Source organism: Nerophis ophidion, linkage group LG07 (genome assembly GCF_033978795.1).
Source record: "Nerophis ophidion isolate RoL-2023_Sa linkage group LG07, RoL_Noph_v1.0, whole genome shotgun sequence".
NCBI classification, from domain to species: domain Eukaryota; kingdom Metazoa; phylum Chordata; class Actinopteri; order Syngnathiformes; family Syngnathidae; genus Nerophis; species Nerophis ophidion.
The window spans coordinates 33,839,350-33,866,526 of record NC_084617.1 but is presented as its reverse complement, the minus strand read 5'-3'; the positions used below and the strand labels follow the sequence as shown (position 1 = coordinate 33,866,526).

At 41.8% G+C, this 27,177-nt stretch overlaps 1 protein-coding gene across 4 annotated transcripts in view; it reads left to right on the top strand.

The window, feature by feature from the left end:
• wdfy3 (WD repeat and FYVE domain containing 3) overlaps positions 1 to 27,177 on the top strand; it is a 156,954-nt gene that overhangs the window by 52,060 nt on the left and 77,717 nt on the right. For 3 of the 4 annotated variants that reach the window (XM_061906059.1, XM_061906060.1, XM_061906058.1), the window contains exons 11-17: positions 1,878 to 2,071; positions 8,226 to 8,497; positions 8,561 to 8,749; positions 15,034 to 15,117; positions 17,358 to 17,529; positions 17,596 to 17,810; positions 23,535 to 23,647. In XM_061906059.1, coding sequence (XP_061762043.1) covers positions 1,878 to 2,071; positions 8,226 to 8,497; positions 8,561 to 8,749; positions 15,034 to 15,117; positions 17,358 to 17,529; positions 17,596 to 17,810; positions 23,535 to 23,647 — 1,239 coding nt within the window. The remainder of the gene's footprint in view (positions 1 to 1,877; positions 2,072 to 8,225; positions 8,498 to 8,560; positions 8,750 to 15,033; positions 15,118 to 17,357; positions 17,530 to 17,595; positions 17,811 to 23,534; positions 23,648 to 27,177) is intronic. The other variant, XM_061906061.1, reaches the window with a different exon arrangement.

Sequence of the window (27,177 nt, the reverse complement as noted above, 5' to 3'; positions counted from 1 at the left end):
GCGGAAGGCAGTGTACACCCTGGATAAGTCGCCACCTTATCGCAGCTAATCTGTAACCTGTTTTAAAAAGTTTCATTATAATTATTATACCAAATTTTACTTTGTAAGAATCGGTTTTAATTAAGAATCAACCTGAATTGAATCGTCACCCAATGAATAGGAATTTTATTGATTCGTTAAGGGTTTGAGTCTTTGAGTATATATACTGTATACCAGGGGTCACCAACACGGTGCCCGTAAGGACCAGATGAGTAGCCCGCTGGCATGTTCTAAAAATAGCTCAAATAGCAGCACTTACCAGTGAGCTGCCTCTATTTTTTAAATTTAATTTATTTACTAGCAAGCTGGTCTTGCTATGCTCGACATTTTTAATTCTAAGAGAGACAAAACTCAAACAGAATTTGAAAACCCAAGAAAATATTTTAAAGTCTTGGTCTTCACTTGTTTACATAAAAAATTTTTTTTTTTTTACTTCGCTTCTTATAACTTTCAGAAAGACAATTTTAGAGAAAAAATACAACCTTAAAAATGATTTTAGGATTTTAAACGCATATACCTTTTTACCTTTTAAATTCCTTCCTCTTATTTCCAAACAATTTAAGTCAATGTTCAAGTATTTTTTTTTTTATTGTAAAGAATAATAAATACATTTTAATTCAATTCTTCATTTTCGCTTCTGTTTTTTCGACGAAAAATATTTGTGAAATATTTCTTCAAACTTATTCCTTGCCCTTATGTGGGCCTACCGAGGATGTCGTAGTGGTTTGTGTTGTGGTTTGTGCAGCCCTTTGACACACTAGTGATTTAGGGCTATATAAGTAAACATTGATTGATTGATTATGATTAAAATAAAATAAAAATATTCTGGAAAATCTGTAGAATCAAATTTAAATCTTATTTCAAAGTCTTTTGAATTTCTTTTAAAATTTTTGTTCTGGATAATCTAGAAGAAATAATGTTTACTTTGTTAAAAATATAGCTTGTTAAATATTATAACAAAGTGCAGATTGGATTATAACCTATTTAAAACATGTCATCAAAATTCTAAAATTAATCTTAATCAAGAAAAATTACTAATCATGTTCCATAAATTATTTTTTAAATTTTTTCAAAAAAGATTCGAATTATCTAGTTTTTATCTTCATTTTTTTCAGTTGAATTTTGAATTTTAAAGAGTCAAAATTGAAGATAAACTGTTTCCAAATTTAATTTTCATTTTTTTCGTGTTTTCTCCTCTTTTGAACCATTCAATTAAGTGTTTTTTTCATCATTTATTCTCTATAAAAAACCTTCCAGGAAAGAAAAAAAAATGTACGACGGAATAACAGACAGAAATACCCATTTTTATATATATATATATATATATATATATATATATATATATATAGAGATTCATTTATTAAAGGTAAATTGAGCAAATTGGCTATTTCTGGCAATTTATTTAAGTGTGTATCAAACTGGTAGCCCTTTGCATTAATCAGTACCCAAGAAATAGCTCTTGGTTTCAAAAAGGTTGGTGACCCCTGCTGTATACTGTATGTACTGTAATACAAGCAGTCCTGCAGAGTGGTTACTTGTGTGATATATCATGTGCGATACAAACAGTCCTGCAGAGTATTCACTTGTGTGTGATATCTTGTGCGATACAATTAGTCCTACAGTGTGTGATATCATGGTGCTGTGTCAGTATTGTATTAGAAGTCCAATAACACTGAAGGTCACATTAAAGAGATTTAAAGATCAAAATAGACATTTTTCTGGCTGTGTTCATTATTTGTGTTTTTCGGCTTTGGGAGAATGGTGTGTTGGATCCCTCATGCTGCCATGTTGTGTTGTCCTCCTGAGATCAAGCCTCATCTTGACTTTTCATTCCCCAGCCCTGTTCAGGGAGTTTGGCGGCGCCCGCTGCGTGCACAACATCGTCAAGTACCGGCAGTGTCGCGAACACGCCCTCCTCATTATCCAGCAGCTGGTACTGTCCCCCAGCGGGGACGACGACATGGGCACCCTGCTGGGTCTCATGCACTCTGCACCGCCCCGAGAACTCCAGCTCAAGACAGACATCCTGCGGGTGAATACACACGCACAACTCAGCGCGTACTCACATGCACACTCACACAACTCAGGGCGTACTAGCACTAACACAACTCAGGGCGTACACACACGCTCACACGATTTAGGGCATACTAACATTAACACTCACACAACTAAGGGCGTACACACAGTAACACTAACATAACTCAGTGTGTACTAGTACGAACACAACTCCGGGCGTACTAATACTAACACAACTCAGGGCATACACACAAACACAACTCAGGGCGTACTAACACAATTAAGAGTATACACACATTGACACAACTCAGGGCGTGCTCACGCTAACACAAGAGTGTAAACACATTAACACAACTCAGGGCGTACTAACACAACTCAGTGTGTACTCACATTAACACTAACACAACTCAGGGCGTACACACACTAACACAACTCAGTGTGTACTAACACAAATCCGGGCGTACACAAACACGACTCAAGGTGTACTAACAGTAACATAATTAAGAGTGCACACACATTAACACAACTCAGGGTGTACTCACACTGATACAACTCAGGGCGTACTCACACTAACACAACTCAGGGTGTACTCACATTAACACTAACATCACTCTGGGCGTACTCACACTTAACACAATTCAGGGTGTACTCACATTAACACTAACACAAATCAGGGCGTACACACACTAACACTAACAAGTCAGGGCATACACACACTGACACTAATACAACTCAAGGCGAACACACACTAACACGACTCAGGGTGTACTCACTTTAACAATAACACAACTCAGGGCGTACACACACTAACACAACTCAGGAAAAACACCCACTAACACAACTTAGAAATACTAACACTAACACAATTCAGGGCGTAGACACATTAACACTAACACAACTTAGGGTGTACACACATTAACACTAACACAACTCAGGGCGTACACACACTAACACAACTCAGTGTGTACTAACACAAAACCGGGCGTACACAAACACAACTCAAGGTGTACTAACAGTAACATAATTAAGAGTGCACACACATTAACACAACTCAGGGTGTACTCACACTGATACAACTCAGGGCGTACTCACACTAACACAACTCAGGGTGTACTCACATTAACACTAACATCACTCTGGGCGTACTCACACTTAACACAATTCAGGGTTTACTCACATTAACACTAACACAAATCAGGGCGTACACACACTAACACTAACAAGACAGGGCATACACACACTGACACTAATACAACTCAAGGCGAACACACACTAACACGACTCAGGGTGTACTCACACTAACACAACTCAGGGAAAACGCCCACTAACACAACTTAGAAATACTAACACTAACACAATTCAGGGCGTAGACACATTAACACTAACACAACTTAGGGTGTACACACATTAACACTAACACAACTCAGGGCGTACACACATTAACACTAACACAACTCAGGGCGTACACACACTAACACAACTCAGGGCGTACATACACTAACACTAATACAACTCAGTGCAAACACCCATTAACACTAACACAACTTAAGGCATACTAAGACTAACACAACTCAGGGCATACACACATTAACACTAACACAACTCGGGGCGTACACACACAAACCAACTCAGAGCAAACACCCAATCACACCAACACAACTCAGGGCGTACTCACACTAACACCAACACAACTCAGAGAGTACACACACTAACAACTCAGAAAGTACACACAATAACACAAATCAGGGCAAACACTAACACAATTCAGGGTGTACACACCCTAACACAACTTAGGGCAAACACCCACTAACACTAACACAACTCAGGGCGTACTAACACAACTCAGAGAGTATACACACTAACACAACTCAAGGCGGACTCCCAGTAAAACAACCCAGGGCGTACTCACACTAAAATAACTTCCTCCCCCGTTTACTATAACAGCGCTCCACACAACATCTGGTCTGACTACACTAACAAAATAAAAGTTTCAACAAAGCACACATAAGTGCAAAAGGAAAAAAATAAATTAATTAAAAAATTATATGAAAAAACAGAAATGTAACAGTTTTTTATATTTCTTTTGTTATTTTAATCTATATTTGTTACTATTATTATTATTAGTTTTTACTTGTTTATTTGTTTATAATTTATTTATGTTGTACTTTTAAATTATACTTAAATTGAGTCTCGGTGGCACAAGAAATACTCACGCACACACTACATTTTAGAAGAAAAACAAATATTTGCCATATGTTAGTCTCACCGGAATATAAGTCGCAGATAGTAAATGTAAATGTTTATTTACATAACTTAATTGTTTCCAAACGGTGTCTGTAACACGGCAGTAAAACAAAAACAAAAAAAACAGAAGTCATGGTCATGGACCCACTAGCTGCGCAAGCTATCTCTCCAATCAGCTAAACAGACTCAATAACTCCACGGTGACGTTTTGGTGAATTTACTGAGGAATTTGTGAAAGTGAAACGATACAAAACAAATGTTATTGTAAGTTAATAATACTAACACAGACACTTGTAAACATGTTAGTATATTAGCTAAGGCTACCTATACTAGCTTGATTACATTAAGATAGCATGTAGAAATTTGCATGAAAACACTCCTACCGACATGACACATGGGACGCTTTAGTAAGTAAGAATTGTTGTATTTATATTATAAAACTTACAAACGTTGCTTGGAGTGATGAATGAAGAATCCATGCCAGTAGAAACGCTATGGACGGCTAGAAGACGGAACAGCGACTGTACTTCCAGTAGGTAAACAGTGTAAACAGAAGGGCACTGCAGCACCTGTAGTGATCAAACTTGTCCAAAAGATGGCGCCTTAGCAAGAACAATAACACACCTTTTCAGTGTGTTTGCTTGGTATTTTTTAACTATTTACGCCATAGTCAGCGGAGAAAAATCCATCAAATAGCTGCACTGTTTTATAAGCTACAGGGTTCAAACCTTGGGGAAAAAAGCAGCGGCTTGTAGGCTGAAATTTACGGTAATCATTAATTATTAATGGTGATGATTATTTTTGCCACAATCCTCACACCACATTTGACACTTCAAGTGATTGATGGGATGTAATGTAACGCTTCCTCACAGTTTATTGATGATGATAAACACACTACTGTGTGCTGTCACAAGTAATACATGACAGCAGCCACCTTTCAGCTTAGAAATAAGGATTCGGGCGTGGAAATATTATTTGAGTCATGGAAAGAAGTGATGAGACTGTGTTGTGGACACAAAACATCAACAAATTAGCCTGCAGGCTGCTAGTCACATGATAGGAAATGGAATGGCAGAATGGAGCAGCTGTCACTGATTTCACTTCCTACTTCAGGGTTGACCAGGATATGGACTAAAGTATTGGGACGCATCTCTTGACCACTGAAATGACGTTAGCGTTGCATAGAAGGTTAGTCTGGTCGTTTTAGTGTAGTTTATTGTCACTCTCATATTAAAGACAATGCGTCCCAGCTACAACAGGGTTCTATTAACACTGACACGATTGTATATACGGCGGATACTGCCCTCCAAAATAGTTTCTCTCGTTTTGAGGAAATAACATTAGAGGAATTGTTACAACGTGTAAATGGAATAAAACAAACAACATGTTTACTTGACCCTCTTCCTGGGAAACTGATGAAGGAGCTCTTTGTATTATTAGGTCCATCAGTGCTAAATATTATAAACTTATCACTTTCCTTGGGCACTGTTCCCCTAGCATTCAAAAAAGCGGTTATTCATCCTCTTCTTAAAAGACCTAACCTCGATCCTGACCTCATGGTAAACTACCGACCGGTGTCTCACCTTCCCTTTATTTCAAAAATCCTCGAAAAAATTGTTGCGGAGCAGTTAAATGAACACTTAGCGTCTAACAATCTATGTGAAACCTTTCAATCCGGTTTCAGGGCAAATCACTCGACGGAGACAGCCCTCGCAAAAATGACTAATGATCTATTGCTAACGATGGATTCTGATGCGTCATCTATGTTGCTGCTCCTCGATCTTAGCGCTGCTTTCGATACCGTCGATCATAATATTTTATTAGAACGTATCAAAACACGAATTGGTATGTCAGACTTAGCCCTGTCTTGGTTTAACTCTTATCTTACTGATAGGATGCAGTGTGTCTCCCATAACAATGTGACCTCGGACTACGTTAAGGTAACGTGTGGAGTTCCCCAGGGTTCGGTCCTTGGCCCTGCACTCTTCAGCATCTACATGCTGCCGCTAGGTGACATCATACGCAAATACGGTGTTAGCTTTCACTGTTATGCTGATGACACCCAACTCTACATGCCCCTAAAGCTGACCAACACGCCGGATTGTAGTCAGCTGGAGGCGTGTCTTAATGAAATTAAACAATGGATGTCCGCTAACTTTTTGCAACTCAACGCCAAAAAAACGGAAATGCTGATTATCGGTCCTGCTAGACACCGAACTCTATTTAATAATACAACTCTAACATTTGACAACCAAACAATTAAACAAGGCGACACGGTAAAGAATCTGGGTATTATCTTCGACCCAACTCTCTCCTTTGAGGCACACATTAAAAGCGTTACTAAAACGGCCTTCTTTCATCTCCGTAATATCGCTAAAATTCGCTCCATTCTGTCCACTAAAGACGCTGAGATCATTATCCATGCGTTTGTTACGTCTCGCCTCGACTACTGTAACGTATTATTTTCGGGTCTCCCCATGTCTAGCATTAAAAGATTACAGTTGGTACAAAATGCGGCTGCTAGACTTTTGACAAGAACAAGAAAGTTTGATCACATTACGCCTGTACTGGCTCACCTGCACTGGCTTCCTGTGCACTTAAGATGTGACTTTAAGGTTTTACTACTTACGTATAAAATACTACACGGTCTAGCTCCATCCTATCTTGCCGATTGTATTGTACCATATGTCCCGGCAAGAAATCTGCGTTCAAAGGACTCCGGCTTGTTAGTGATTCCCAAAGCCCAAAAAAAGTCTGCGGGCTATAGAGCGTTTTCCGTTCGGGCTCCAGTACTCTGGAATGCCCTCCCGGTAACAGTTCGAGATACCACCTCAGTAGAAGCATTTAAGTCTCACCTTAAAACTCATTTGTATACTGTAGCCTTTAAATAGACTCCCTTTTTAGACCAGTTGATCTGCTGTTTCTTTTCTTTTTCTTCTATGTCCCACTCTCCCCTGTGGAGGGGGTCCGGTCCGATCCGGTGGCCATGTACTGCTTGCCTGTGTATCGGCTGGGGACATCTCTGCGCTGCTGATCCGCCTCCGCTTGGGATGGTTTCCTGGTGGCTCCGCTGTGAACGGGACTCTCGCTGCTGAGTTGGACCCGCTTTGGACTGGACTCTTGCGACTGTGTTGGATCCATTGTGGATTGAACTTTCACAGTATCATGTTAGACCCGCTCGACATCCATTGCTTTCCTCCTCTCTAAGGTTCTCATAATCATTATTGTCACAGACGTCCCACTGGATCATTATTGTCACCGATGTCCCACTGGGTGTGAGTTTTCCTTGCCCTTATGTGGGCCTACCGAGGATGTCGTGGTGGTTTGTGCAGCCCCTTGAGACACTAGTGATTTAGGGCTATATAAGTAAACATTGATTGATTGATTGATATGTTTATGAGATGGACACATAATAAAAAAAATTACTTTGAAAAAGAAACCTATAAATCCAAACCGTCCAAAAACTGTAAAAAAAAAAAAAATGTTCAGTTTTTCGTGACATGCCAGTTACACAAAAAAGTCATTTGAATATTTAGTCATACGTTTATCATAATCAAATACAGTTCCAGGATACGACAGGAAATGCGCACTATTTGAACAAGAGCAGAAATGTATCTTAGATACTTTTATGTGGATGTTGGACTGACGTTCATAATTTCGCCTTGCAGAGTGAAAAGCTTTTCTTAGATGTTATCCAATTTGTGTCAAATAAGAGATTCTCAAAGTCTGACGGCTGCCATCGTCCTCCGAACTTGTGTATAGACCAGAGCAAGGGTCCAATCAGCAGATGTCTTCACAGTTCCAAATAGATGAATAAGGTCCAAGTCTTAGACAAAAACAACCGCCAAGTACAGGACTCACCACTTCTCCCACAAGTTCCTAATGTATTCGGCAGTGAACGTAAGCCCCGCCTCCCTCCCCTGCAGGCGCTGTTGGCCGTGCTGCGAGAGAGCCACCGCACGCGCACCGTCTTCCGCAAGGTGGGCGGCTTCGTCTACGTGACCTCGCTGCTGGTGGCCATGGAACGCTCGCTGTGCCAGCCCCCTCGCCACGGCTGGGAGCGCGTCAACCAGAACCAAGTCTTCGAGCTGCTGCACACCGTCTTCTGCACGCTCACAGCCGCCATGCGCTATGAGCCCGCCAACTCCCACTTCTTCCGAACAGAGATTCAGTACGAGAAGCTGGCCGATGCCGTCAGGTAGCCCCGCCCCCTTCCTTTCTCCCCTAAGTTGGCATCCTGTAACCGCCTGCGCTTCGCCAGGCTGCTGGGATGCTTCTCTGACGTCAAAAAGCTGAACCCCACCAGCGTCTTACCCTCCAACTCTGAGCCTTTCCAGAGGCTGCTGGAGGAGGAGGCGGGGCCTGCGGGAGAGGGGGTGTGTCCTACACTCAGACACTGCAGCAAGCTCTTCATCTACATGTACAAGATGGCCACCGACTCCTTCGACAGGTACACACACACTTCACCTTTACACTCCTTCGACAGGTACACACACACCTCACCTTTACACTCCTTCGACAGGTACACACACACCTCACCTTTATACGCCTTTGACAGGTACACACACACCTCACCTTTACACTCGTTTGACGGGTACACACACACACCTCACCTTTACACTCCTTCGACAGGTACACACACACCTCAGTTTTACACTCCTCCGACAGGTACACACACACACCTCACCTTTACACTCCTTTGACAGGTACACACACCTCACCTTTACACTCCTTTGACAGGTACACACACACACCTCACCTTTACACTCATTCAACAGGTACACACACACTTCAGTTTTACACTCCTTTGACAGGTACGCACACACCACACCTTTACTCTCCTTTGACAGGTACACACACACCTCACCTTTACACTCCTTCAATGGATGCACACACACTTCAGTTTTACGCTCCTTTGACAGGTACACACACACCTCACTTTTATACTCGTTCGACAGGTACACCCACACCTCACCTTTACACTCTTCTGACAGGTACACACACACCTCAGTTTTACACTCCTTCGACAGGTACACCCACACCTCACCTTTACACTTCTTTGACAGGTACACACACACACCTCAGTTTTACACTCCTTCGCCAGGTAAACACACACTTCAGTTTTACACTCCTTTGACAGATACACACACCTCACTTTTACTCTCTTTCAACAGGTACACACACACACCTCACCTTTACACTCCTTCCACAGGAGTGTAAAGGTCCCGATCCAGGTTTTTTCACTTCCGATCCGATACCGATATTGTTTCTGCACTTCCGATCCGATACCAATACTGGCCGATATTGGCCTATCCGAGCATGTATTAAAGTTTAAAGTTATTTAGCCTACTTAGTTGTCAGATTCATGTTGAAAGGGGTTTTAGTACTCTTGATCACAACTAGCCAGCTGAATTAGATGAGTTTTGAATAATACACAATGGTTGGTATTCAAGGATAAACACAAACTAGAAAACAATTATACATGACAAACAGAAATGACATCATTAAACAGTAAAAAAAGTGAACAGTATAAAGTGCAAATAATGCTGTAAACATTATTAAAAAAAGCAAAACACACAAACAACCTGAGTGGGATAAAATGTCTCTCACTCAGCATCAATACTTGCTCTTGAACAAGAGTAAAATTAAAAAATAAAAACTATCTACACACTCCTTTCAATTTTTTGCCCCAGTCAGGGAGGGGCAAACAATTGAAGTCCAAGCATAATGGGGAGATTCTTTTTAACAAAGACGAGCACTTCAAGATGCTCAGGTGTCAGCCTGCTCCTGTGTTCATCAATGATGAGTGCTAAAAAGCCTCTCACTCTGAAGAGTCATTAAAATGTCTTACACCTTTACCACCACGCTTGACTTTATTGTGGCATGTTTTGCACTCCATCTCTTCATCTTTTTCGTTTTGTAGGGTAAAATATAGGGGTGTAACGGTACACAAGAATTTCGGTTCGGTACGTACCTCGGTTTAGAGGTCACGGTTCATTTTCGGTACAGTAAGAAAACAACAAAATATACATTTTTTGGTTATTTATTTCCCAAATTTGTAAACAATGGCTTTATTATTTTAACATTGGGAACAGTATAATAATTCTACCCACGTTAATCCACATTAAACTGCGTCAAGTTGTTGCTTTGATTAAATAAAATAACAAAACCTTTCTTCTACATATAAAAAGTGCAACATTAAACAGTTTCAAGTCAACTCATCATGCTTAATTTATTACAGCATTTGGGAAGCCTGTAGTTGACTTTTATTATATACACACACACACACACACGCATACACACACAGCAAAATGAGCTAACGTAACGCTAAAAGCTAATTAGCCTTCACCTCAACCCAGATCTATGAGCGAGCTGAGCTGCAGTTTTAGTTTCTAGAAGGTCAACGGGCTCATAGTGATGTTTATAATAGTTGTGACTGGGAAGTGTTTTTTATAATTTGGGGAGTGTACAATGTCTGCCGCTTCCCTGCTAAACACATATCTGCTCATCTCGACGCCGGAGCACTGACTCCATGCGCTCTGAATACACACTGCTGATTGGCTGTTACATCGCTCTGAATACGCACTGCAGATTGGCCTTGTATGTAACCAATCAGATGGTTGTGTGGGCAATGCTGGGTGCTCACTGCTCAGACAGAGGCAGCTGCAGAGCAGCTTGTTAAGACTTTAGATTACAAACTCGTTCGATACACCCTCGTACCGAACCGAAACCCCCGTACCGAAACGGTTCAATACAAATACACGTACCGTTACACCCCTAGTAAAATAATCCCACACAGCTGACATGTTTACCGTAACTTTTAATTCACATGGCCGTATTAACGGTTAGAACACAGACATGTGAATGTGTTGAAGGTGTGCTGGAAAATGCGCAACGGAGCATAGGGAGCAGCAGAAGAGTGGAATGTATTATTTCGGTGCGTTGGAAAACACGGACCGTGTTTTTTTAAAAAACTGGATCTGGATCGGCATTTTCCCATGCCTGGCCGATACGCATTTTTTGGCAAATATCGGCGGCCGATCCGATCCAAATATCGGATCGGGACAACCCTAACACACACTTCACTTTTACACTCCCTTGACAGGTACACATACCTCACCTTTACACTTCTTCAACAGGCACACACACACACCTCACCTTTACACTCCTTCGACAGGTACACACACACACACACACACACACACACACACACACACACACCTCACCTTTACACTCCAACAGGTACACACACACCTCACCTTTACACTCCTTTGACAGGTACACACAGACTTCAGTTTTACACTCCTTTGACAGGTACACACACACCTACCTGTACACTCCTTCGACAGGTACACACACACCTCACCTTTACACTCCTTCAGCAGGTACACACACCTCACCTTTACACTGCTTCAACAGGTACACACACACCTCACTTTTATACTCGTTCGACAGGTACACCCACACCTCACCTTTACACTCCTTTGACAGGTACACACACACACCTCAGTTGTACACTCCTTCGACAGGTACACACACACACACCTTAGTTTTACACTCCTTTGACAGGTACACACACACACACACACACACCTTAGTTTTACACTCCTTTGACAGGTACACACACAGTCCTCAGTTTTACATTCCTCTGACAGGTACACACACCTCACCTTTACACTCCTTCCACAGGTAAACACACACTTCAATTTTACACTCCTTTGACGGATACACACACACACCTCACTTTTACTCTCTTTCAACAGGTACACACATCACACACCTCACCTTTACACTCCTTCCACAGGTACACACACACCAGTTTTACACTCCCTTGACAGGTACACACACCTCACCTTTACACTCCGTCAACAGGTACACACTCACCTCACCTTTACACTCCTTTGACAGGTACACACACACTTACCTTTACTCTCCTTCGACAGGTACACACACACCTCACCTTTACACTCTTTCAACAGGTACACACACACACCTCACCTTTACACTGCTTCAATAGGTACACACACACACCTCACATTTACACTTCTTCGACAGGTACACACACCTCACGTTTACACTCCTTCGACAGGTAAACACACATCTTACCTTTACACTCCTTCGACAGGTCCACACACACCTCAGTTTTACACTCCTTTGACAGGTACACACACACACCTCACTTTTACACTCCTTCTACAAGTACACACACACTTCAGTTGTACACTCCTTCCACAGGTACACACACACCTCAGTTTTACACTCCTTCGAAAGGGACACACACACTTCACCTTTACACTCATTCCACAGGTACACACACACTTCAGTTTTACACTCCTTTCGACAGGTACACACACACCTCACTTTTACACTCTTTTGACAGGTACACACACACTTCACCTTTACACCCCTTCCACAGGTACATACACACTTCTGTTTTACACTCCTTTTGACAGGTACACACACACACCTCACTTTTACACTCTCTTGACAGGTACACACACCTCACCTTTACAATCCTTCGACAGGTACACAGACACCTCACCTTTACACTCCTTCGACAGGTACACACACACCTCACTTTTACACTACTTCGACAGGTACACACACACCTCACCTTTACACTCCTTCAACAGGTACACACACACACCTCACTATTACACTCTTTCGACAGGTACACACACACCTCACCTTTACATTCCTTCGGCGGGTACACACACACTTCAGTTTTACACTCCTTTGACAGGTACACACACACCTCACCTTTACACTCCTTTGACAGGTACACACACCTCACCTTTACACTCCTTTGACAGGTACACACACACCTCACCTTTACACTCCTTTGACAGGTACACACACATCTCATCTACTTGGAATAAATAACATTTTCCCACTCTTTTTCTTCATCTTAAAGGTGAATTGCAATTTTTGTTTATGTTGCCTATCATTCACAATTATTATGTAAGACAAGAAGACGTATGTATTTATTTTAATGAATTTTAACTGGTAAATAAATGTAAATAAAAGTCTGTTTACAATGAGAGTACACTACTGCCCTCATAACGTCCTTTAAGAAAGATCCCACCAACAGTCCTCCATTTACATGTCCTGACCTGAATATAAACAAGTATACTGTTATTATAAGTGCTAACGCAGAGGAACTACTTCTAGAGAGTTAACTAGCGTATGCTGCTATATTAACATATTGAGCTGCTGCATGGCCTCCGACTTGGTGAAAGTGAATACTAGATGATAAATTATGCCTCTCACCTGGATAGTAGAAGGTTGTGGACATAAACCCACAAGTTGGTCCACTTTGGCATCCAATTTAGACCCAGAGATGGCTAAAAAGACACAAAAAGAAGTTTGTTGTTTTTAATCCCTTTGTGAGGATTATGTATTCAGGGGAATATATAAACATCCTATTAGTCTTCATCCCAGTGAGAGCAGACATTGTACAGTAAGTGATTGTTTTATTATTTGTTGTCATGATTAGTAGTCTTGTTGTTGAAGTTAAAGTGAAGGTTGGGATGTGTTTGTGAAATTAATACTTACAATGATGAAAATATGTCAATAGTACATGTTATGAATGTTACTACACGACATATATACTTACTTCATGTATATATTACATGTTATTATGAATGTTACTACATGACATATACTTACAGTGTGTATATAAAAATATGTAAATATTAAATTGTATTATGAATGTTACTAGATACTACATACTGTATAAACTTAAAGCGAGTATATAAAGCATTAATGAAGATTTTTGGATGTTTTTAGAGCACTTTTTATGTGAAATAAAGTGACTTACATGAACTCCAATGTTAGCTGAGTCTTGCTAGTGTTTTTGTACGATTTAGAATGCATAAAAAAACAAAACAAGATGTTATTGTCCAACATAAGGATTGTGAATGATTAAAAAAAAAAAGAGCAGTTCCCCTTTAAATCCACATCAGTGAAGACTATGTCTTGTTTCTTTTCTGCTTCACACTAACAACTTCTCTTTTCTTCTTCCTCTAACCCTCACTTTCCATCCTCACCTGGCTACACCCGTGTGTGTGTGTTGTGTGTGTGTGTGTTTTGTGCTTGTGCGTGCGTGTGTTTGTGCTTGTGTGTGCGTGCGTGCGTGTGCATGTATGCGTGTGTGTGTGTGATGTGTGCACGCGTGTGTGCATGTATGCGCGTGTGAATGTATGCCTTTGCGTGAATGTGTGCGTGTGTGCATACATGCGTGTGTGTATGTGTGCGGGAATGTGTGCATGTATGCGTGTGTGTATGTGCGCGTGTATGTGTGTGTGAATGTGTGCATGTATGCGTGTGTGTGTGTGTGTGGGTGTAAATGTGTGCACGCGCGTGTGCATGTTTGCAAATGTGTGTTTGTGTGCGCGTGTGTGTACGTTTGCGCGTGTATGTCTATGTGTGCGCGTGTGCATGTTTGCGTACGTGTATTTGTGTGTATGCGTGCGTGTGCATTTGTATGTGTGTGTGTATGTATATGTTTGTGCGTGTATGTCTCCGTGTGCGCATGTGCATGTTTGCGTACGTGTTATTGTGTACGCGTGTATGTGCATGTGAATGTATGTGTGCGCGTGTGCATGTTTGCGTATGTGTATTTGTGTATGCGTGTATGTGCATGTGAATGTATGTGTGCGCGTGTGCATGTTTGCCTACGTGTATTTGTATGTGCATGTGGGCACTTGCGTGTGCGTGTTGACGGCGCCTCAGTCGGGCGGAGCAGGTTCCTCCCTGCCTGACTCACGAGACCTCGCTGCCCTCGCCGTGGGGCACCCCCGCCCTCGCCAGGAAGAGGTGTTGCTTTTCTCTTTTTTCTCCTCCATCCCTCACCTCCAAACACACCTGGCCCCAATGACTCACACGTGCTGCTACTTAATAATGACTCATTTCTGTGTCAATCAATATTTCTGAATGAAGGAGTCATATTTGGGGTTTAGTAGGAACTCTTCATGCATGAGGACCATAGTCTACCAGAGCATAAGGAAAGGGGACAGGAAGGATTATTTAGCTTCTGTTAGACTGAAGTAGTCATCCAGGAAGTATCAGTACAAATACAAATGTATCCTTTCTCCTAGAGAGTTAGCATTTTGACTCCTGAATGTTTCACTCCTCTTTAGGTATAACTTTGTTAGCATCTGTGCAATGTGGAAGTACCCCCTTTGGACATAGTTCACAAGCTAGCAAGCTAATGAGTTGGTTTTGCTCCATGGTTGAGAGCAGCCATCTAGAGCTCCAAATAATTATTTTCAGGAATAAATGGTCGTTGCTAGCTGACATGTTACATCACTTCTATCTGACATGTTACACCACTGCTAGCTGATATGTTACATCATGGCTAGCTGACATGCTCCATAGCTGTTCATTGATATGTTACATCAGTGCAAGCTGATGTGTTACGTCATTGCTGATCCGTTACATTGCTGCTAGCTGACATCTTACATTATTGATAGCTATTATGTTACATCATCGTTAGCTGATACGCTACATCGCTGCCAGCTAACACTTACATCGTTGATAGCTATTATGTTACATCATTGCTAGCTGATACGTTACATTGCTGCGAGCTGACATCTTACAATGCTGCTAGCTATTATGTTACATTATTGCTAGCTATGTCGTTGCTAGCTGACATCTGACATGGTTGCAAGCTATTACACTATATGGTTGCTAGCTGGTATGCTACATCATTGCTAGCTGACATGTTACATAGTTGTGAGCTGACATCTTACATGGTTGCTAACTAGTATGCTACATTATTGCTTGCTGACATGTTACATAGATGCTCGTTGGTATGTTACATGGTTGCTAGCTATTTTGTGACATGGTTGCTAGCTGGTATGTTACATGGTTGCTTGCTATTTTGCTACATGATGGCTTGCTATTTTGCTACATAGTTGATAGCCGGTATGTTACATGATTGCTAGCTATTTTGCTACATGGTTGCTCTCTGGTATGTTACATGGTCGCTAGCTATTTTGCTGCATGGTTGCTGACTGGTATGTTACATGGTTGCTAGCTATTTTGCTACATGGTCGCTAGCTATTTTGCTGCAGGGTTGCTAGCTGGTATGTTTGATGGTTGATAACTATTTTGTTACATGGCTGCTAGCTAGTATTTTACATGGTTGCTAACTATTTTGCTACATAGTTGCTAGCTAGTATGTTACATGGTTGCTAACCATTATGCTACATGGTTGCTAGCTGGTATGCTACATCATTGCTAGCTGAGGTGTTACACAGTTGCAAGCTGACATCTTACATGGTTGCTGGCTGGTATGCTACATCATTGATACCTGACATGTTACATAGATGCTAGCTGGTATTTTACATGGTTGCTAGCTATTTTGCTACATGTTTGCTAGCTCTTTTGCTACATGGTCGCTAGCTATTTTACTAAATGGTTGCGAGCTGGTATGTTACATGTTCGCTAGCTGGTATGTTAAATGTTCGCCAGCTATTTTGCTACGTGGTTGCGAGCTGGTATGTTACATGTTTGATAGCTATTTTGCCACATGGTTGCTAGCTGGTATGTTTCATGGTTGCTAGTTGGTATGTTACATGGTTGCTAACTATTTTGCTACATGCTTGCTAGCTAATATGTTACATGGTTGCCACATGGTTGCTGGCTGGTATGCTACATCATTGCTAGCTGAGGTGTTACACAGTTGCAAGCTGACATCTTACATGGTTGCTGTCTGGTCTGCTACATTATTACTAGCTGAGATGTTACATAGATGCTAGCTGGTATGTTTCATGGTTGCTAGCTGGTATGCTATACTTTACCCAGACAGCCAACAAATTACAGCCTCTGCTGTGAAAAAATAGGAACATATAATTCTCTGTGGCGACTCTCAGACAAATGCGCTGACTGGAGCCTTTCCAGACCGCCACAGACCCTGAGTGGGATTTAGCGTGCCTATCAAACGTCAGTGTTGTGCTAACAGAACAGCAGCAGCATTCTTGCCCCAGGACCTCTGTGTGTGACGTGTTGGCCCAGTAGACCTTCAGGCGGACTCACCTGGGCTCTTCTTGCAGACACGGCTACCAGGCTTCATCGGGCCCTCCGGCCCCCATCAAGCTGCTGAGCGAGCTGAAGCTGCACGCCGCTCCCTCCTGGTCCTCCAGTGAGACGGTGGTCATCCACCCGGGGGCCGTCCTGGCCATGGTAGACCTGCTACCCTCGGTCTGCTCGGACAGCCAGCCGGAGGTGAGGACATGGGAAGACAGGAAGAGGGTAAGGTGGATTGACGGTGTGGCTCTGGTCCCTCCTCAGCACGCCCTGGACCTGCAGCTGGCGGTGGCCAACATCCTGCAGCTGCTAGTGAACAGCGAGAGGAACCAGCAGGTCCTCTGCGAGGCCTCTCTCCATCAGCGCCTACTCCAGCGCTGCAGTCAGGCGCTGGGCGATGAAGACCACCCGCTGCACCCCCCGCTGCAGCGCATGTTTGAGAGGCTGGCGTCGCAGGCGCTGCAGCCCATGGCGCTCAGGTGCTCACGTCACATGACCTAGCTCATATTATTCATAGTAGGGCTGGCAGTCTTTACCATTGGTTTCCATTCTTGTGGGGAACCATTCCACTCACACGCTTTGTGGATTTAAAGGCCTACTGAATTTAGATTTTCTTATTCAAACGGGGATAGCAGGTCCATTCTATGTCATACTTGATCATTTCGCGATATTGCCATATTTTTGCTGAAAGGATTTAGTAGAGAACATCCACGATAAAGTTCGCAACTGTCGGTGTTAAGAGAAAAGCCCTGTCTCTACCGGAATTTGCAGACGATGACGTCACATGTTGATGGCTCCTCACATCTTCACATTGTTTGTAATGGGAGCCTCCAATATTAAGAGCTATTCGGACCGAGAAAACGACAATTTCCCCATTAATCTGAGCGAGGATGAAAGATTTGTGTTTGAGGATATTGATAGCGACGGACTAGAAAAAAAAAAAAAAAAGCGCGATTGCATTGGGACGGATTCAGATGTTTTTAGACACATTTACTAGGATAATTCTGGGAAATCCCTTATCTTTCTATTGTGTTGCTAGTGTTTTAGTGAGTTTAACAGTACCTGATAGTCGGAGGTGTGTGTCCACGGGTGTCTTGACGCCAGTGTCTTAGGTAAGTCGACGGAAGCTTTATGGACGGCGCAAGCTCAGCTGATCTTTGGTAAGAAGCGACTTTTTACCAGAATTTTCTTAACGAAACCTGCCGATTGACATTTGGTCGGGATCCATGTTCGCTTGACCGCTCTTATCCATGGTAAAGTTTCACCTCCGGAATTTTAAACAAGGAATCACCGTGTGTTTGTGTGGCTAAAGGCTAAAGCTTCCCAACTCAATCTTTCTACTTTGACTTCTCCATTATTAATTGAACAAATTGCAAAAGATTCAGCAAAACAGATTTCCAAAATACTGTGTAAGTATGCAGTTAAAGCAGACGACTTTTAGCTGTGTGTGTGTGCAGCGCTCATATTTCCTAACAGTCGGTGACGTCACGCGTACACGTAATCATTACGCGACGTTTTCAAGAAGAAACTCCCGGGAAATTTAAAATTGCAATTTAGTAAACTAAAAAGGCCATATTGGCATGTGTTGCAATGTTAATATTTCATCATTGATATATAAACTATCAGACTGCGTGGTGGGTAGTAGTGGGTTTCAGTAGGCCTTTAAAATCCATACTACAACATTGGTGTCAGTTCTGTGATGGACATTCTCCATAAACAGCTGTGACAAATGTTGACAATTCTACCAAAAATTTGATCAAGTCAAATACAAATAAGACAACAGGAGAAGTATCAACACTTAAACGTGTATCAACCATAGCAGGGGTGTCAAACGTAAGGCCCAAGGGTCGGATCAGGGCCGCGATCAGGTTTTGTTCGGCCCGCGGGAGGAGTTTGCTAAGTATAAAAATGAGCCAACATTTTTCAATGGAAGAAATTGTTATTCTAAATGTGTCCACTAGATGTCACAACAGCAAATATTTGTATCTTTGTAAATGATGCTACACATGTAAACAAAAATAAAACACGTTAGTGCACCAGTCGAGGAAAATAAGCAAACTACATTAATTACATCCCGTTTTCGATTTTGATATTTTTTCATCTTGATGGATTGAAAATGAACAGCAATGAGTTGACTGATGACATTATCACATAATATATTCAAAAAGTATGAATAACAACAAATAAAGATAGAATACGATTAACCGCAACATGTAAGTGTAAAAAAAAACCCAACAACATTATGATTTGTACATTTTCAGAATGTGCTTGTTCTATTTTCAAACAAAGAAAACAATCTGAAGTTGTCTTTATTTTCAAGTTATCGTGCCGTGGGAGTAGATTTTTCTATGTGGCCCCCATCTAAAAAGAGTTTGACATCCCTGAACTATAGGATTTGTCTTGAGTGGTTGACAGGACACCAAAAAATATATAAACTTTTTTTTTTTTTTTTTAAATAAAACATATTTTGACACCTCTAATATTTATATATATATATATATGTGTATATATATGTACAGTCACGATCAAAAGTGTACATACACTTGTAAAGAACATAATGTCATGGCTGTCTTTAGTTTCCAATCATTTCTACAACTCTTATTTTTTTGTGATAGAGTGATTGGAGCACATACTTGTTGGTCACATGAAGTTTGCTTCTTTTATGAATTTATTATGGGTCTACTGAAATGTGAGCAAATCTGCTGGGTCAAAAGTATACATACAGCACTGTTAATATTTGCTTACTTGGCTAGGTGCTTTTGGTAGCCATCCACATGCTTCTGCTTGAATTTTTAACCACTCCTCTTGACAAAATTGGTTCAGATCAGCTAAATGTGTTGGTTTTCTGACATGGACTTGTTTCTTCAGCATTGTCCACACATTTAAGTCAGGACTTTGGGAAGGCCATTCTAGCCTGATTTAGCCATTCCTTTACCACTTTTGACATGTGTTTGGCGTCATTGTCCTGTTGGAACACCCAACTGCGCCCAAGACCCAACTTCCAGGCTGATGATTTTAGCTTGTCCTGAAGAATTTGGAGGTAATCCTCTTTTGTCATTGTCCCATTTAAAGCACCAGTTCCATTGACAGCAAAATAGGCCAAGAGTATAATACTACCACCACCATGTTTGACGGTAAGAATGGTGTTCCACTGAAATTAAAGTCCTCACCTTTTCTCCTTCAAACATATTGCTGGGTATTGTGGCCAAGCAGCTCCATTTTTGTTTCATCTGACTACAGAATTTTCAGGTCTTATCTTTGTCTATGTGATCAGCAGCAAACTTGAGATGAGCCTTAAGGTGTGGCTTCAGGGGCAAGAGCTTCCTTCTTGCATGGTAGCCTCAGTCTATTTTGATGCAAAACACACTTAACTGTCACTGACACCTGTGTTCCAGCAGCTTCCAGTTCATAGCAGACCTGCTTTTTGGTGTTTCTTGTTTGGCTCTTAATCATCATTTTCTCTCAGCAACAGGTGATAGCTTGCGTTTTCTTCCTGATCGTGGCAGTGACAAAACTGTGCCATGCACTTTATACTTACCAACAATTGTCTGCAGAGTTTCTCTTAGGACTTTAAGCTGCTTTGAAATGACTCCAAGTGACTTTCCTGACTTGTTCAAGTCAATGGTTAGTTTTTTTCAGATTTGTGCTAAGTTCCTTTGGCTTTCCCATTGTGGCGTTTGTAACCGAGTGTAATGACTGCATCACATGACCCATATTTGAATGGGCTCAGAGAAGGCATCAATCAAAATCACTCACATGAAGTTAAGAGGCCTTGAAGCTACTTTGATTTGATTGTAACTTTTCTACATCACCAAAATTGATAATGTATGTTGCTGTATGTAAACTTTTGACCGAGCAGATTTGCTCACATTTTCAGTAGACCCATAATAAATTCATTAAACAACCAAACTTCATGAATGTTTTTCGTGACCAACAAGTATGTGCTCAAATCACTCTTTCACAAAAAAATAAGAGTTGTAGAAATAATTGGAAACTCAAGACAGCCATGACATTATGTTCTTTACATGTGTATGTAAACTTTTGACCACAACTGTCATGGAGTCTACTTCTTGTCATGAATGACAAGAAGTCTACGGTGTCTACTTTTTGTAATGTGACCACACACACTCCTGTCACGGTGTCTACTTCTTGGGACACACACACACACTCCTGTCAAGGTGTCTACTTCTTGTCATGTGACCACACACACTCTTGTCAACATGTCTACTTGTCATGACACCACACACACTCCTGTCAATATGTCCACTTGTCATGTGACTACACACATTCCTGTCAAGGTGTCTACTTCTTGTCATGTGACCACACACACTCCTGTCAAGGTGTCTACTTCTTGTCATGAGACCACACACACTGCTGCACAATGTCTACTTCTTGTCATGTGACCACACACACTCCTGTCAAGGTGTCTACTTCTTGTCATTTGACCACACACACTCCTGTCAAGGTGTTTACTTCTTGTCCTGTGACCACACACACTCCTGTCAAGGTGTCTACTTCTTGTCATTTGACCACACACACTCCTGTCAAGGTGTCTACTTCTTGTCATGTGGCCACACACACTGCTGTCACGATGTCTACTTCTTGTCATGTGACCACACACACTGCTGTCACGATGTCTACTTCTTGTCATGTGACCACACACACACTCCTGTCAAGGTGTCTACTTCTTGTCATTTGACCACACACACTCCTGTCAATGTGTCTACTTCTTGTCCTGTGACCACACACACTCCTGTCAAGTTGTCTACTTCTTGTCATTTGACCACAAACACTCCTGTCAAGGTGTCTACTTCTTGTCATGTGACCACACACACTGCTGTCACGATGTCTACTTCTTGTCATTTGACCACACACACACTCCTTTCAAGGTGTCTACTTCTTGTCATGGGACCACACACACTCCTGTCAAGGTGTCTACTTCTTGTCATTTGACCACACACACTCCTGTCAAGGTGTCTACTTCTTGTCATGTGACCACACACTCTCCTATCACAGTGTCTACTTCGTGTCATTTGACCACACACACTCCTGTCAAGGTGTCTACTTCTTGTCATGTGACCACACACATTGCTGTCACGATGTCTACTTCTTGTCATGTGACCACACACACTCCTGTCAACATGGCTACTTGTCATGGGACCACACACACTCCTGTCCAGATGTCTACTTCTTGTCATGTGACCACACACACTCCTGTCAACATGGCTACTTGTCATGGGACCACACACACTCCTGTCCAGATGTCTACTTCTTGTCATGTGACCACACACACTCCTGTCACGGTGTCTACTTTTTGTCATGTGACCACACAAACTCCTGTCAAGGTGTCTACTTCTTGTCGTGTGACCACACACACACTCCTGTCAAGGTGTCTACTTCTTGTCATGTGACCACACACACTCCTGTCAAGGTGCCTACTTCTTGTCATGTGACCACACACACTGCTGTCACGATGTCTACTTCTTGTCATGTGACCACACACACTCCTGTCAAGGTGTCTACTTCTTGTCATTTGACCACACACACTCCTGTCAAGGTGTCTACTTCTTGTCCTGTGACCACACACACTCCTGTCAAGGTGTTTACTTCTTGTCATGTGACCACACACACTCCTGTCAAGGTGTCTACTTCTTGTCATTTGACCACACACACTCCTGTCAAGGTGTCTACTTCTTGTCCTGTGACCACACACACTCCTGTCAAGGTGTTTACTTCTTGTCATGTGACCACACACACTCCTGTCAAGGTGTCTACTTCTTGTCATGTGACCACACACACTGCTGTCACGATGTCTACTTCTTGTCATGTGACCACACACACTCCTGTCAAGGTGTCTACTTCTTGTCATGTGACCACACACACTCCTGTCAAGGTGTCTACTTCTTGTCATGTGACCACACACACGTGTTAACTTCTTGTGCGACTGACATGAGTGACTCATTAGCATATCATTAGCATATTTATGGTCATAAGCATTTTTGCAGTCCCATAGAAAAATTGTTTACTGTGCGTATTTTTGTTTGTGGCACTGATTAGTTGTATTCCACCAACATTATTTTACTGGGCATGTTTGTGGCACGCATGTGTTGTGTTTAATCAAGGGTATTTACCACTGTTAAGTGAGGAGGTGTCCTGTGGTGTAATTGCCAAAACGAGGATGTAAGCCTTGTCTCTGCCCACAGGGAGTTCCTGCGTCTGGGGAACCCGCTGAACTGCGGCGCCTGGGACAAGAAGTTGCTGAAGCAGTACCGCATGCACAAGCCCAGCTCACTCAGCTACGACGGCGACATGAGAAGTAAGGCCAGAAGTTAAATGAGGAGTGTAGCGAAGCCTTTCCTTTGGCAAGCAGAGTGCAGAGTGTCGCATGTGTCGAGTCAAATCAAGCTTTATTTATAAAGCGCCTTTCATACACAAAAGAAATGCAAAGCAAAATTCTTCACAAAGTTAAAAATAATTCCCCGGTGACCCATATCCCCCATTATCACATACCTACCCATGCACACACATACCAAAACACACACACAACATACACACACATGCAACTACAAACCCCGTTTCCATATGAGTTGGGAAATTGTGTTACATGTAAAAATAAACGGAATACTATGATTTGCAAATCATTTTCAACCCATATTCAGTTGAATAAGCTACAAAGACAAAATGTTTGATGTTCAAACTGATAAGCATTTTTTTTGTGCAAATAATCATTAACTTTATAATTTGATGCCAGCAACACGTGGCAAAGAAGTTGGGAAAGGTGGCAATAAATACTGATAAAGTTGAGGAATACTCATCAAACACTTATTTGGAACATCCCACAGGTGTGCAGGCTAATTGGGAACAGGTGGGTGCCATGATTGGGTATAAAAGCAGCTTCCATGAAATGCTAAGTAATTCACAAACAAGGATGGGGTGAGGGTCACCAATTTGTAAGCAAATTGTCGAACAGTTTTAGAACAATATTTCTCAACGAGCTATTGCAAGGAATTTAGGGATTTTACCATCTACAGTCGGTAAAATCATCAAAAGGTTCAGAGAATCTGGAAAAATCACTGCACATAAGTGATGATATTACGGACCTTTGATCCCTCAGGCGGTACTGCATCAAAAACCGACATCAATGTGTAAAGGATATCACCACATGGGCTCAGGACCACTTCATAAAACCATTTTCAGTAACTACAGTTGGTCGGTACATTTGTAAGTGCAAGTTAAAACTCTGGTATGCAAAGCAAAACCCATTTATCAACAACACCAAGGAACGCCGCTGGCTTGGCTGGGCCCGAGCTCATTTAAGATGGACTGATGCAAAGTGGAAAAGTGTTCTGTGGTCTGACTAGTCTACATTTCAAATTATATTTGGAAACTGTGGACGTGGTGTCCTCCGGAACAAAGAGAAAAATAACCATCCGGATTGTTATAGGCGCAAAGTTCAAAAGCTGGGGTGCATTAGTGCCCAATGCATGGGTAACTTACACATCTGTGAAGGCACCATTAATGCTGAATGGTCCATACCGGTTTTGGAGCAACATATGTTGTCATCCAAGCAACGTTATCATGGACGCCCCTGCTTATTTCAGCAAGACAATGCTAAGCCACGTGTTACAACAGCGTGGTTTCGTAGTAAAATAGTGCGGGTACTTTCCTGGCCCACCTGCAGTCCAGACCTTTCTCCCATCGAAAATGTGTGGTGCATTATGAAGCGTAAAATACGACAGCGCAGACCCCGGATTTTTGAACGACTAAAGCTCTACATAAAACAAGAATGAGAAAAAATTCCACTTTCAAAGCTTCAACAATTACTATCATCAGTTTCCAAACGTTTGAGAGTTGTTAAAAGAAAAGGTGATGTAACACAGTGGTGAACATGCCCTTTCCCAACTACTTTGGCACATGTTGCAGCCATGAAATTCTAAGTTAATTGTTATTTGCAAAAAAAAAAAAAAGTTTATGAGTTTGAACATCAAATATATTGTCTTTGTAGTGCATTCAACTGAATATGGGTTGAAAAGGATTCTCAAATCATTGTATTCCGTTTATATTTACATCTAACACAATTTCCCAACTCATATGGAAACGGGGTTTGTATATGGACCAATGATTGCACGGCTGAGTACAGGGGAGACGTGAGTAAATAAATGGGTTAAATGATAAATGGGTTGTACTTGTATAGCGCTTTTCTACCTTCGAGGTACTCAAAGCGCTTTGACACTACTTCCACATTTACCCATTCACACACACATTCACACTCTGATGGAGGGAGCTGCCATGCAAGGCGCTAACCAGCACCCATCAGGAGCAACGGTGAAGTGTCTTGCTCAGGACACAACGGATGTGACAAGGTTGGTACTAGGTGGGGATTGAACCAGGGACCCTCGGGTTGCGCACGGCCACTCTTGTACTGCGCCACGCCGTAAAAACTATCACATCTACACCAGGAGGTCATCGGACCATGGCCACCAGGACGCTGACACTAAAGCTTCCCCACAAGCATGGCCGATAACCCCTGAGACAGATGGCTCATCTGAGGAACGTTGGAAAATAAAAATAATAATACTTTTAAAATAGTAAGAACCATGTGTAGAGATAAAGAATAAATTACAAGTAAGACATATGAAGATTAATAGAGAAAAATATATATATATATATACATATATATATTTATATATATATATATATATATTTATATATACAATCTTGCATAACTAATAAGATAAAACGTAAAATACAAGTGACTCCAATAAAATAATATCAGGTAAAAGCCAAAGCCTGCTCTTAAAAACATGAACGTTCCCCGCAGCCCTGAGATCGTCTGGCAAGCTGTTCCATAGACGGGAGTCATAATGGAGGAAAGATGCCATCCAGTGACTTTGTGTCCTGACTTTGGGAATAATTAGGAGATGAGTGGCGAAGGATTTCAGGGCCCGGGAAGGTTCGTAGGGTAAAAGCAAATCTGAAAGATAAGAAGGCCCAATACCATAAAAACATTTATAAACCACAAGAAGAACATAAACATTTACCCTGAAACACCCAGGGAGCCAATGCAGAGATTTTAAAACTGGTATAATGTTAAAGTTAAAGTACCAATGATTGTCACACACACACTAGTTGTGGCGAAATGTGTCCTCTGCATTTGACCCATCCCCTTGTTCACCCCCTGGGAGGTGAGGGGAGCAGTGGGAATTCATTTGTTGGTGATTTAACCCCCCATTCCAACCCTTGATGCTGATGTGAGCCCGCCTTCTGGTGTTTCTGGTGGTCAAGACACGTGCCACTGAATTTTGAAGTAATTGCAAAGGTGCAATAACCTTTTTAGGAAGAGCAGAAAGCAGGCGTTACAATCATCTATACCGCTTGTATTAAAAGCATGCAACAGCACCTCCATGTTGCCTAAAGATAGAATTGGGTGAACTCTCACTATATTCTTCAGAGCAACACGGCAGCAACATGTGTCAAGTGGTTGTTTAAAGACACAAACATGCTAATGATTTGTTTGCTGTCATTATCAGGCCTCATTAGTGCATGTTAATCATTACTGCTCGTTAGCACATCTGTCTGACACTGGCACTCACTCCAGCACCGTTCATCTTTAACAGTACTTTTCTGTGCGGTTTTCAGAATAAAACCTCATTTTTTTATTGCAACATTTAAAATAAGAGCAATCAATCAATAAATATTTATTTATATAGCCCTAAATCACAAGTGTCTCAAAGGACTGCACAAGCTACAACATCCTCGGTTCAGGTCCCACATAAGGGCAAGGAAAAACTAAACTCACAACCAAATGGGATGTCAATGTGAATGACTATGAGAAAACTTGGAGAA